The sequence below is a fragment of the Gopherus flavomarginatus genome, chromosome 4, assembly GCF_025201925.1.
Source record: "Gopherus flavomarginatus isolate rGopFla2 chromosome 4, rGopFla2.mat.asm, whole genome shotgun sequence".
NCBI lineage: Eukaryota > Metazoa > Chordata > Testudines > Testudinidae > Gopherus > Gopherus flavomarginatus.
Genome location: NC_066620.1, coordinates 53,275,106 through 53,288,975, shown reverse-complemented (window position 1 = coordinate 53,288,975; position 13,870 = coordinate 53,275,106). Strand labels below are relative to the sequence as shown.

At 41.3% G+C, this 13,870-nt stretch overlaps 1 protein-coding gene across 6 annotated transcripts in view; it reads right to left on the bottom strand.

Annotated features, from left to right (window-relative positions):
- The window catches only part of MARK1 (microtubule affinity regulating kinase 1), a 107,783-nt gene that overhangs the window by 35,402 nt on the left and 58,511 nt on the right, over window positions 1-13,870 (bottom strand). For 5 of the 6 annotated variants that reach the window (XM_050948511.1, XM_050948514.1, XM_050948509.1 and 2 more), the window contains exons 4-7: window positions 12,156-12,204; window positions 10,962-11,027; window positions 9,415-9,485; window positions 7,157-7,213 (exon numbers count right to left, since the gene is read on the bottom strand). In XM_050948511.1, coding sequence (XP_050804468.1) covers window positions 7,157-7,213; window positions 9,415-9,485; window positions 10,962-11,027; window positions 12,156-12,204 — 243 coding nt within the window. Of the gene's footprint in view, window positions 1-7,156; window positions 7,214-9,414; window positions 9,486-10,961; window positions 11,028-11,605; window positions 11,721-12,155; window positions 12,205-13,870 lie in introns of those variants that run through there. The other variant, XM_050948513.1, reaches the window with a different exon arrangement.

Here is a 13,870-nt window from a genome sequence, read left to right as displayed (position 1 = left end):
ACAATAAAGATCAACATGTAAGTGTGCATCGCTGTTGAGAAGAAAAGTTCCATTTTCCGAAAAATTCAGTTTGACATTAGAGAACAAAGGAAACAAACCCTGTGAATTCACTACTTAGAATATTGCTATTTAAAATATCTGGAGTCCAATTTTGGAGGTGAAAATACAGTTAAATTCAAAGGATTTATTGTTCAGACAATAATTTAATTTACAATGTATAAGCTAGACTGCAGTTAAAACTAGATTCAAAAGCAATCTAGTGCTTCTAAATTGAAAGCTTTGACCTAGAAGACTTAGTCGGTTTGCTTGCAAAGGATATAAATTGAGTCCCAGGCATGTTGCCATGTGTATGGGCGTACTGGAACGGCTTCCCCAGGTGGCAATTTAAAGGGCCTGGGGAGCTCAGTAGCAGCTGGAGCCCCAGGTCCTTTAAATTGCTGCCAGAGCCCCTGGGTAGCGGAGGTGGCCGGGACCCCTGGGGCTCTGGCGGCGATTACAAGGGCCCAGCACTCCACTGTGGTAGCTGCAGCTGGGAGCCCTTGGCCCTTTAAATCATCACAGGAGCCTTGCTGCTGCTACCTCAGGGCTCCGGGAGCAGGGTTCAGGTGGCGACTTAAAGGGACCGGGGCGGTAGCAGCGACTGAGCCCTGGGCCCTTTAAATCATCGCCTGAGCCCTACTGCTGGAGCCCTGGGGTAGCAGCAGCAGGACTCGGGTGGCAATTTAAAGGGCCCAGGACTCTGCTGCAGTAGTGGTGGCCAGAGCCCCGGGCTCTTCAAATGGCCCCCAAATGCTGGGGCTCTGAGCAACCTCTGCCGCTGGTAGCTCTGACAGTAACTTAAAGGGCCCGGGGCTACCAGCCACTGCTACCACAGCCCAGGGCCCTCTAAATCTCGATTTAAAGGGCTCGGGGCTCTAAAGGCTCGGGGCTACCACAGCCCCTTCCGGCTGACGCCCCACCCCTCCAGTCGAGGCCCCGCCCCCTGCTCAGGACTCCAGAGTAAGCCCTTTAAGTTACTTTCATCCCTATGTGCCAGTTCTGGAAATGTGATTTGCCTAATTACTGTATTATTTCTCAATGAACCAGTTGTTTGATGTTTTTCGTGTTAATCCCACCCCTTTGACTCATTCTGCAGGACCTCAGTATCACTTGCCCTGAACCCCATTGAGTTCTTTTAAAATCAAAGTGAACCAAGATTGGCCTTCCTCATCATTCCTTCCAACTACAGTCCAGCAAGGCTCTTGGCACACAATCGGTGTCTATTTGCCTTTACATTATTCACACTGGGAGAATCTCTGACTCTCCCTTCTAATTTGTTTTGAAACCATTTAAAAATAATACTGAGTTATTCTGGAGAGATGAACCTTTGCTAACCTGTAGGAAGTAATTAGATGAATTGAAGAAAGATGATGAAAAGTGAGAGTGGGGGAAAGAAATACACGAGAGAAAAAAATCTTGCTTATGTTAACTTTTTAAAGACTTATCTTTAAACAATTTAATAGACCATTTTTGTAGCCTTAAACCTGGACTCGTCAAACAATTTCATTATAACCTGATGCTTCCTGTTAACTTTAACCAACATATCCTCGGTTATAAATAGTTCAGCCTTTGTTTGTTCACCTCAGGCTATGATCATTATATGTTAAAAAGGAAATAGCCTCAAGTTATAACTCACTCCTCTCTCTATTGGCTAATCCTTTACTGCCAATTCTTTTAGTTGTTTGTTTTGTTTTTCGTACAAGCAAGAGACAACCCTATAACCAATGACAAACATTGTGGTCCTATACTGCAGCATACTGCCATCGTGACTATCCATGTTCACACATGTGGAGATAATGTGTAGCACATTTATTACCTAGTTCAAGGCTTCTCTTTCTTCCCCTTCAACAGCTCTTGGTAAATACAGGAATAACTAGAGAGGAGGGCATGTCTCAGGATGTTTTTTTTCTCTGGCTTGTAAAGTTTCAATTCCCATGTCATGGAAGTACAGTACCATTTGCAATAGGAGTCAAGTTTCAGGAAAAAAAAACCCAAACACATTTAAACTACAAATTCATCATAAATTGTAGTGCAATATTACATCCAAGAGAGAGGATGATTTAGCTCTCTCAAACACAGAGTTACCATCTGAAAAGCATGGCTGATTTACTCATACTGTAGCTGGATGCACCCTGAGGGACCTGTTTTGTAACAAAGGACTGCTATAGTCTGTTTTTCATTCCTCTGACTTTTATTGTTTCAGCAGAATCAGGTACTCCTAATAAAAAGCCAATATATTGCTACTTGCTTTACTCTGCTTAGTTCCACTATGCTAAGCAATAATATACTTTGCATAGCAGTTAAAAGCAAAGAAAAGTTTCTGGAAATGCTTCAGGAAACCACAATACAGAAATACACTGATATTTGCTGTTCTTCTGCTAGACCAAAAACGGTAGTTTGTTGATCAATAATCAGAAAGGAAATGTATCAAAAAGTATCATAAGACAAGGAGGGATGTTAGAGAGAGATCAGACGCGTAGAGACCCTGGATCAAGACCTCCTCTCAAGCAGAAGTGTTGACATTTCTTGTGCAACATCGCTAACAGATCTGTAGACTGTTGATTCCAATTGACAAATAGTTCTTGAATGTGAAGTCCTTCACAGACTATTCAAGACTGCTTGCAGGTTCTCTCCTAAGGCAATGGGAAAGCACATTCTGTAGGCCTAAGGGTGGAGCACCACTAAAGTTATGTTGCAAGCATAAATTCTCAAAGATCTTAGCATTGCATGAGAATATTTTCTAAGATTAAGGCCTCATCAGTCTTTGTATTCAACTCACATCCTTCAAAAGGCCAGTCTTCTCTGGTAACCTGTACCTCCTTAGGAATGCCAGACACTTGTAGCTAGGATGACAGTCCATGTCAGCTGAGGTTGCCATAGACTTAGCTCCCACATCCAAAGCATCAAGCTTTGCTTGGAAGGAAGTGCATGTAACATGCTCTCCTTCAGTAATCAGCTATTTACATTCCTCTCTGCAGTCCTGCAGGATCTTGCCAGTGAATGCTGCAATGTTTTCATAATTCAGAAAGTTATTTTGCCAACAGCAATTGATAGATGGGGATTCTCATCTGCAAGCATGCCGATGAGTAGCTTTTGCATCCAAAAATACTAATTTTCTGGGCTCGTGTCCCAGGGGATAATTTTCAAAGGGCCCTTGTGTTCATCTTTTGTAGACTGCAGATACCACAAGGGATCCTAGAGTAGAATTTGAGTAACGCAGCTCAAATCCAGAAGACAGGACCTGGTACCAGTGCTCTGCACTTTTTCATGCAAGAACTCTCAAGGCTAGTGTTTAGCAGAGCAGGTTAGCAGGATCCAAAAGGCCTTCAATTAAAGGCATTCGTTAGACAAGTTGGCATAAGGGTGTGCAGGATGCCCAGGAGCTTATGAGACCTGGACCACTTCTACCAGTACCTCCAGCATGTTTGTCTCTATTCAGAGCAGTTCTTGGAAGGATTTGTAGTCATCAAGTTTGAGGATGATGATGACAGAACCACCTCATCAGGAGATTGTACATTAAGATCTACAGTCTGAAGCTCTACATCAGAGCCATGATCCAGATGCTCACCAGTAATGAAGGTTCTTGAATAGTTTTGTGTGCTACTCTCTGTAACAGCAAAGATGGAGCTTTAGACCTGCCCAGGATGCAAATGCTGCTTCCCTTGAGACTGAAAACCCCATCTGTCCAGTACTACCAAAGGTGCTGGTAAGCATAAGTACTGGGGAGCCATGGTGGATTTCCTTTCAAAGATGTAAGTCATTGATCATGACCCTAAGGAATGAGAAGGCTCTTTGCTATCATCAGAAGCTGAGGGTTGCTGCTCCTAAAGTAGTGGAGATGAAGCAAGATTCCTAGTAGGCACACTCTAATCACCTGTTCTAGTCAGTACCAGTCTGTGAAGTACTTGGTACCAGAGGAGGCAAACCTTAGTATTAGCTAACAGTGGTGAGTTGGTATGGATGAGACAGATCTCCCAGTACCATATAATTCCTTGATACTGAGAACTCAGGTACCAAGAATAGGTGAATCGATGACACTGGTATCAAGTATCAGAGGGGTAGCCGTGTTAGTCTGGATCTGTAAAAGCAGCAAAGAATCCTGTGGCACCTTATAGACTAAACAGACGTTTTGGAGCATGAGCTTTTGTGGGTGAATACCCACTTCTTCAGATGCATGTGGTGGAAATATCCAGGGGCAGGTATATATATGCTAGCAAGCAAGCTAGAGATAACGAGGTCAGTTCAATCAGGGAGGATGAGGCCCTGTTCTAGCAGTTGAGGTGTGAAAACCAAGAGAGGAGAAACTGGTTCTGTAGTTGGCAAGCCATTCACAGTCTTTGTTCAATCCTGAGCTGATGGTGTCAAATTTGCAGATGAACTGAAGCTCAGCAGTTTCTCTTTGAAGTCTGGTCCTGAAGTTTTTTTGCTGCAGGATGGCCACCTTAAGGTCTGCTATAGTGTGGCCAGGGAGGTTGAAGTGCTCTCCTACAGGTTTTTGTATATTGCCATTCCTAATGTCTGATTTGTGTCCATTTATCCTTTTCCATAGAGACTGTCCATTTTGGCCGATGTACATAGCAGAGGGGCATTGCTGGCATATGATGGCGTATATTACATTGGTGGATGTGCAGGTGAATGAACCGGTGATGGTGTGGCTGATCTGGTTAGGTCCTGTGATGGTGTCGCTGGTGTAGATACATGGGCAGAGTTGGCATCGAGGTTTGTTGCATGGATTGATTCCTGAGCTAGAGTTATTATGGTGCGGTGTGCATTTACTGGTGAGAATATGTTTCAGGTTTGCAGGTTGTCTGTGGGCAAGGACTGGCCTGCCACCCAAGGCCTGTGAAAGTGTGGGATCATTGTCCAGGATGGGTTGTAGATCCTTGATGATGCGTTGGAGGGGTTTTAGCTGGGGGCTGTATGTGATGGCCAGTGGAGTCCTGTTGGTTTCTTTCTTGGGTTTGTCTTGCAGTAGGAGGCTTCTGGTACACGTCTGGCTCTGTTGATCTGTTTCCTTATTTCCTCGTGAGGGTACTGTAGTTTTGAGAATGCTTGGTGGAGATTTTGTAGGTATTGGTCTCTGTCTGAGGGGTTAGAGCAGATGCGGTTGTACCTCAGTGCTTGGCTGTAGACAATGGATCGTGTGATGTGTCCGGGATGGAAGCTGGAGGCATGAAGGTAGGAATGGCATTATACAAAAACCTGTAGGAGAGCACTTCAACCTCCCTGGCCACACTATAGCAGACCTTAAGGTGGCCATCCTGCAGCAAAAAAACTTCAGGACCAGACTTCAAAGAGAAACTGCTGAGCTTCAGTTCATCTGCAAATTTGACACCATCAGCTCAGGATTGAACAAAGACTGTGAATGGCTTGCCAACTACAGAACCAGTTTCTCCTCTCTTGGTTTTCACACCTCAACTGCTAGAACAGGGCCTCATCCTCCCTGATTGAACTGACCTCGTTATCTCTAGCTTGCTTGCTAGCCTATATATACCTGTCCCTGGAAATTTCCACTACATGCATCTGAGGAAGTGGGTATTCACCCACGAAAGCTCATGCTCCAAAACGTCTGTTAGTCTATAAGGTGCCACAGGATTCTTTGCTGCTTTTACTGGTACCAAGGCGGTTGATACCAAAGATGCCAATACTGTGTGCTTCAATGCTGCACAAGTAGTTTCTGGTGAAGTTTTTCAGTCTGAGGAGACCAATACTGGGGCTCAGTGACCAGAGTCCAAATGGGTCACAAAGGGACTTTGCAGACAAATGCAGAAGATTTATGCTTCTTAGAGCTAGTTTCCAGTATAGGAGAACTAGATCTCCTCCCTTTAACATCAGAATGCTCCTCTGCCCCTATATCATTAGAGGTGTTACCAGTTGAGAAGGAGGACTGTTCACATCAAAGGAGCAGGCTAATGAGGAGGTGACAGCAGCACTTTCGGATGACAACTGATCAGGATTTTCTGCTCCAGGAGGTCTTAGGAGAGATACATGCATTTTTCCATTAAGAATATTTTTAGATATGCATCAGTAGCTTTCTGCATCCTCATTGAGAATGATTTACAAATTGATCACCTGTCAATAACATGTCCTTCCTCAAACACGAAATACATTTGGTGTGTCCAAAGTTAAGAAGCATTACTGCCTCGTTGGAGGGACAATTCTGAAACACTAGCAATTTCTGCTTCATCATAGCAGGCTGATGCTGTGCTGGGTAGAAAATAAAGAGGGAGGACAAAAAGAGGAAACACTCCCCTAATCACCAACCTAACTATCCTCGCTGATAATAACTATTTACAAAGGGCAATAAAGGCTGCACAGTGAGTGAAAGCAGTCAGACGCTGCAGGGCTCCAACTCTGAATCACCAAATACTTAAGAGTGGAGAAGAACAGATGAGAAAACCCACATTGCTTACAGATTTTTAAAAGACGTGATCAGTTTAATAATTTTACTATAAATTGTCTTAATCTTGAAACCATGATAGCTGGCAGCATTTATGAGTACAATACATATGCATTAAAATGAGCACTCTCATTTTCAATTTGCAGATATTTGTATATCATTAGTAAGGTTACGATTCTGTCACAGGTATTTTGAGTAAAAATCCCTGACTTTTGCTAAAAATGCCTAAGGAAGGGGAGGACAAGCAGAGCGCTGCTGGGGCTTGCAGCCGCTCCTGCCCCGCCACTGCTTCAGCAGCTGGGGCTGACATAACCCTGGCTAGCTGCTGCTTTGGCAGTCCCGAGGCTGCTAGTTACAGAGGTCCCGGAAAGTCCTCCATGACAGACTCCTATCCTTAATCATTGGCTATAATTTTTGGTCTTGTGGTTAAGGGACTAAACAGGGACTCTGGAGACCTAGGTTCTTTGTGTCTCTGTCAGAGACTTCCTTGTGATGTTGGGCAAGCCACTTAATTTCTGTGTGCCCCGATTCCTCTAGTATGGAATGAATACATAGTACTTCCCACCTCCGAGGGGGTGTTCTGAAGCTAAATTCATTAATGTGTTTGAAGCACTCATACTACAGCAATGGCAGTAGCTTGGAAAGAGAGGTAGGTGAACCTGCTCTAATACTGTTAGTTAGTTATGTTAAAAAAAAAAAAAAAGGGGAGCACCCTACCTTGAGATCACGATGAACAATGTACTTTTGATGACAGTATTGCACAGCAGATACAATCTGAAACAACAACATTTTCAATAAGAATTAATTTGAATCCCTATATAATTAGGGTTTTTCATAGCTTATACTTAATTTTGCCTCCTAGTGTGCATTAGTGGAGAATGAAGTATTTTTACATACAGGGAGTGTAAAAATCCTTACAGCAATTGATATTCTCTTGGGTGTTTGTGCATCCCCAGTGCCAGAGATTGGGACTTTTTTTGATTAGCAGTGCTTATCAGCCTGAGCCTGTGCTCCAGCACCTTCGTGCCCCTCTTCAAGGTTATAAAAAGAGTTATAACGATGGAGTCTTCTAGCCCTTTTAAGGTTTTTGGAGCTACAGAACTTTAATACACAGAAACACCCAGCACTCTTTTTAGTAGAGAAGGAGGTCTGCTCACAAAGAGAAGGATTCTGGGAGCCCAGATCTGAGGCTGGCCTCAAGCATTTATGGGGAAAGTACATTTTCAGTCTGGCCTGTCTGAACTTTTGTATTCACTTTGAAAATGAACAGCAAATTGAACATTTGCTAAATATATGCCCTTCTTCTAAGCAAAATAAACATTTGGTAGTAGGATGGCAATACCACATAAAGGGAAATATTTGAAACCAGGTGATTTTGGCTTAGCAACAAAGACTGAGAACCCAGTATTAGGCAGTCAAGAAATTAAGAACAGAGCTACCCAAATGAAACCTATACTAAATATAATTCCTAAATTATACATAAATATTTACTAACTAATCCTATGCAAAACATAAACACACAAACAAAATGGATAGCGCTAGTCATTTCATCTCAGCCTACGCCACAGTTAGAAGTTACTGAGAGGTGGCTGGCCCACACTGAACCTCAGGCAGGGGTTGGCACAAGTGCTCTGAGCTGCAAGCACAAGCCAACAAGTACTGCTAGTCCAAAAAGGTCCAAATCTCCTGTGTTGGGGGGGCACAAACACCCTAAAATGGAATACTTAAAGACAACCACTCGAAGAAATATCCATTTAAAAACTTTTCCACTATGTTCTTATTTTAGTGAACGATATGCCATAACTTTTATATCCTATGTTATCAGCTAGTACATTATAAATTACTAATTTGTTTATATTAATCTTTTAACCCAGAGGAGACACTCCATAAATGGTAAAAGGTATTTGTATGTTATTTATCCTTCTAGGGTTAAGCATCCAAAACTTCAGGGCAAAAGATTTCATTACAGAACACAGTCCTCAAAATAACAAAAATTATCAACATATGAAGGGAATCACTTTAAATTAATTTAGCCCATTGAATGCGGCATCATTCTAGTCGAATTACTTTATTCAATACAGTACTAGCAAATGCCGTTTGAATGACTGTATATCACAGATGGATGTAATGAAGATTTTTTAAATTTTAATAAATATAGACATTCTCCCTTTCAGACTCTCTCCTCATGCACTCTCCTGTTACTCAAATGACTGAATGGACTTTGCTCAGTTTCCCAAAATTATTACTTCTAGGAAGAGAGAAAACATATAGTTTCAGCCCAAATGGAGAATTTTAGAGGAAGTTGTGAACATATGACAAAAAATAAGGCTAAAACATAACTACGTTTAATTTTCTCTATTACAGAAACTATAATGAAATGAAGAGATTGGTATGAGGAGACTTCAACAAGTAAGTTAATTTGGTATTAAGTTTGTTTCTTTATATGGTTATTTTGCATCTTAATTTTGAAAAAATGAAACACCTAGCTTATTATATCTAAATAAACAAACGTGCACAAGTAAAACCTTCCCCTAATCCTCTGGACAGTAACAATACATGAAGATTAGTACTCAGGAAAGAAGTGAGGATGTTAGAGTATTTTAAAGTGTACCCCTAATAAAATACATGATATATTATAAATGAGTAAACTAAATGTTTATATAACCATATAACAACCTCACTGAAGAACATCTGTTTATTTCAGGAGACTCAACGAGTTAATAAAATCTGAAGTAAGTCATAGTGAAAGAAATTTGGTTTCTCAAGAATATCTATCTATTAACAAGAGCTTAAACAGTCTGTTTCTATTTTTAAATTATGCTCAGGATCTAGGTATTTTCCTCGAGGGATTTTTCCATTCTAGCTTTAATACATATCACTACAACTATGAACTTTTACTTTTTTGTTTTTTTAAAAAGTCAAATATTTTTTAGTTCAAGTTCATTAAAAATACAGTAAACAAACAAATTTCATACCTGCCTAAATTTTGCACGTGCCTCCTTTTCTTTCATTCTTCCATGTGCAACTAAGTAGTCAAACACTTCTCCTGAACCAGAAAAAGATGAAGCATAAGTTATCTTGTTCAGGTTTTACTATTTATATCAGACTATCAAGAAGAAAAAATACCCATATACCATGAATTTGGGCCAGATGCTCAGCTAGTGTCAACAGTTGTAGCTCCATCAACTTCAATAGAGGATCTGATCCTCTATGTACAAAAAAACCTCAACGTATATATGTGTAAAAATCCACCCACGCAAGTTACTGACTGGGCTTATCAAGGAAAAACACTGTCTGCAGACTTCAGAAAACTGACTAGTCTGTTTATTAAAACCATTTCAAATATGCCCACACTCTGGAGGGGGAAGCAGTCAGAAAAGATTCTTTTTTACTGCTTAAGCAGCAAAGAATCCTGTGGCACCTTATAGACTAACAGACGTTTTGGAGCATGAGCTTTCGTGGGTGAATACCCACTTCCTCAGATGCATGTAATGGAAATTTCCAGGGGCAGGTATATATATGCTAGCAAGCAAGCTAGAGATAACGAGGTCAGTTCAATCAGGGAGGATGAGGCCCTGTTCTAGCAGTTGAAGTGTGAAAACCAAGAGAGGAGAAACTGGTTCTGTAATTGGCAAGCCATTCACTTACTGCTTGTATGTGTGTTCACTGTTCAGACAACAGTTACTGCAGACCTACAAGAACAGATTCCTTCCTAGTAAGACTTCAGTTTTTTAAAATTCTTATATTAAAATGGGCATTAAATGAAAGACCAATTTAAAGTGCTGTTAGGGTAATAAAGAATAACTATGTAAAAGGGATAAGGTTCTAGGTGTAAGGGGTGGCACCTTCTTAGACATCAGATTTGCACTGCACGTCTTCACATCAGTTTTATTTTGTGAGAAGTTTAAGGCCAAAAAGCTCTTCACCAAATGGCTCTCAGATTCTCATTGCTAGTGGTCTCTCTCCCTCCCATGGTCTTCCAGCCATCTCCAGTTGGTGGAAGCTCCACTCCCTTCCAAACAGCCATTTCCCCATCTAAATGGGTACCAATTGTGTTCCCACATTTCACCTGGCTTTCTTTTCAATCTGCCTGGCCATCTGTCCCATGTTCTTATCCCCAACTCCCAGACCTTCTTGCCTCTGTTGCACTGCTCTGACACAAGGTCAAGATGAGAGGCAGGTGCTCTCTCTATTGCTGATGTAAGTATAAGGATGGGAGACACACAAGGCCTGAGCCTCTGGTAGAATGAAAGTCAGATTATCTCCTAGTATATCATCAAAAACAACTATACAAACATTTGTAAAGTAAAGTAATCTAATGTGCATAACACTGTTAATTGACAGCAGAACTGTACCTTAAAGTTTTGGTTAGAGACTCCATGAAGCAGACAGCCAATATGCAATGCACAAGACATAACACAACCCCAGATGTCAAAATTGGTTTCAGTTGCGCATCTCTGCATGAAGATTTACTTTCCACTTTTCAGTTTACCTACAAAACTGGAGTTCAACAAATACTTACCCCCACTGGCATATTCCATTACCAAATACAGTGTTTTTTCTGTTTCAATAACTTCAAATAATTTAACTGAAAGAAAAAGGAATGAAAGATTGCATCAAGCAGCAAAAATTCATCAAAATTTTAAAAACACAGCCCAAACACTTATTCTTTAAATTAATATAATTTATTAACCAGTGATACCACCAAGCCAGAAGATTTAAACAGTTTTGAAAAAAGGAGAAGTAAGGCGTAAGAACATCATGGCTATATAAAATGTTCTACAACTTTCTTCAGAGTATCTCACAAACACTATACAAAAATGAAATCCATGCTGAAATTAGTGTTCAGTTCCACACAGGAATTCTTACCAAAAAACATACAAAAATCCCAAGCAAATTACTTCTCTATTACAAACGCTCCAGGTTAAAGAAACTGTGGAGTTTTGATCAACTTAAAAAGACCCAAAGTTTAGGTGCCAAACTGAGAGAGATTCTAACGGTTACACTCTGAAAGGATTTCCCAATCAGAATATAACACTAATAAAACTACCACTGTCACAGGTGGGACGGAGGGTGACCAGTAGGAGCTTAGAATGCTGGAAATGCAGCACACTCAGCTCTAAGAATGGAGACGAGGGAGTACCTAGTATGTAATAACTTGTATACCTTGTATGCAACAAGCCCTCTGGCCGATTCAGGAACATTAACTGTCTCTGGAACAAGACTGTCCAGCCCTCCTCAGCCAGAAGAATTGTCATCACAAAGTAGGGCGCTGAAGGTGGGGGGAAACTAAAGCAGAAAGGGAAATTTACATACTTTGTAACTTGTTTCTCTGAAGATAGCACTTTGCAGGTTTCTCGGTCCTAGGTCCTTAGTGAGTGGCAGAACTCATTAGCTCTAAGGCTTCTTAACCCATTTGAGCAACAGTAAGAGTACGAGCCAGATCCCCTATTGGCCATCAGATACCGCCTCCTTGCTGAGCATTAGCCATTTCCTCTGATTGAGCAAGTTATCCTCTACGAGCCAAATTTCTGCTTGCCTTACTCATGGAAATAGTCCCACTGAAGTAAACAGGACAAGAGCGGGATTTGGCTCTGAGTGTTCATTCATCTTAAAGATGTAATGGGTAAATAAAAACAAATATCTAAAATATATTCAAACAAAATAGATAAGAGTATATTATTAAAGTCACCAGAAAAACAAATCCAACTCCTACCTATACTGGGATGATTCAATATCTTCATTATTCGTACTTCTCGAAACAACTGTTAAGAAAACACAACAATTTTATTCAAACTGTGCTTACTAGGGAAGAGCTACTTCAGACACGCTGCTTTATACAGGGAATAGAAGGTGAAAGGCAATTTAAGAAGATATTAACATAGCCTTTTATGTTATAATCCAATACTAGGCACAATTACATTATTCACTGTACTAGACAGACATCAAGCTCATTTTGTGGACAACACTATATTACATTTTTATTATAATGTTTGGCTGGGTCTAAAAACCTAGAGTCATTTATTATCTTCAATGCGCAACAAAACTGCACTTGTTTCAAAACAAGGTATGCAAAAAGATATGTAGACTCTTGTATAGTAACAGCTTTTAGAGTTTCCATTGGCCTGAAACAACAAAGGGCATTTGCAGGACCTATTGCTATTTCTGCCCTTTTGTTTATTTGGCAATTTGCATATGCAATTAATTACCCAGTATGGATACATAACTTGGTGTGTGCGCGAAACTTTGTTTCTGGTGTTGGGGAAAAAACTGGACTGGGAAGTATAATTAGGCTTCAGGGGTCAGGGCCGGCTTTATTAACTGCGGGGCCCGATTTGAATACCCAGTGGCGGTCCGGGGCTTCAGCGACACTTTGGTGGCGGGGGGTCCACTCTGGGTCTTCCATGGCACTGAAGGACCCCCTGCTGCCAAAATGCCACCAAAGACCCCCCAGAGCGGACCCCTCCCCCCCTGCCGAAATGCCAAAGACCCCCCAGAGCGGATTCCCTGCCGCCGAAATGCCGCAGAAGACCCCGGAGCGGACCGCTGCCAAGTGAATTTAAAAAAAAAAAAAAATTAAAAAAAGGCGCCTAAGGCGCAGGGCCCAATTCTGGGGAATCGGGCGAATCGGCCTAAAGCCGGACCTGTCGGGTAACACAACATGAAGATGAATGGAGTCTATTCACACATACACAGCTGAACAATACCTACATCATGTCACATCTGAAAGGGTATACATCCATAAGGGCTACACCATTTTTTAGTTTTAAGAACATGTAAGTGTGGCAGGCGTGCAACAGCAGTAACAACTCTGATGATTCTCCCCCCTCTACTGAAATTGAGAGAGGTCGTGAGAATGTATGTGAAAGTCTCTGGGGAGTGGAGAGAAGAACCAAATGAAAGGCAACATCCTACAGTTTACATTACTTAATCTGGATCTAAAAATACGACTGTCTGGTAAATAATAATATTGTGAAAATCTAGCACTCATGGTTGCAGAGAAAAGCTTGAAAAAGTGAAGTGAGCATACCCTAAAGGCTCATGAACCAGAAGGTAAATTAAAAGGAACTCCAGATTTATTTATTTTTTTACAGTCATGATTTTTTAATGTTTGCGTTTGGCAATACTGATAACACTTGAACTTTCCTTCACTGAACAATGAACATACTTCTGTTGTTTGCTGTGTTTGACGCTCTCCAGCCTTATGCTTAGGATGGACGTGTTGCAGAAGTCCTGTGTTGAGATACAAGAAAGCCTCACACAGCTTTGGCAAACTGTCCGACTATCTCAGTGACTATGAATGCTATATCCTGTCCCTTCTTTGAGAAAAGCTGGCTACATCCACAAGTGAGGTTCAAGAGCAAAGACAGCAGTAACCCCTGGACACCTCTGGGGACTTGGGACTAAGGGAAATTTCCAAAAGAAAGGGAA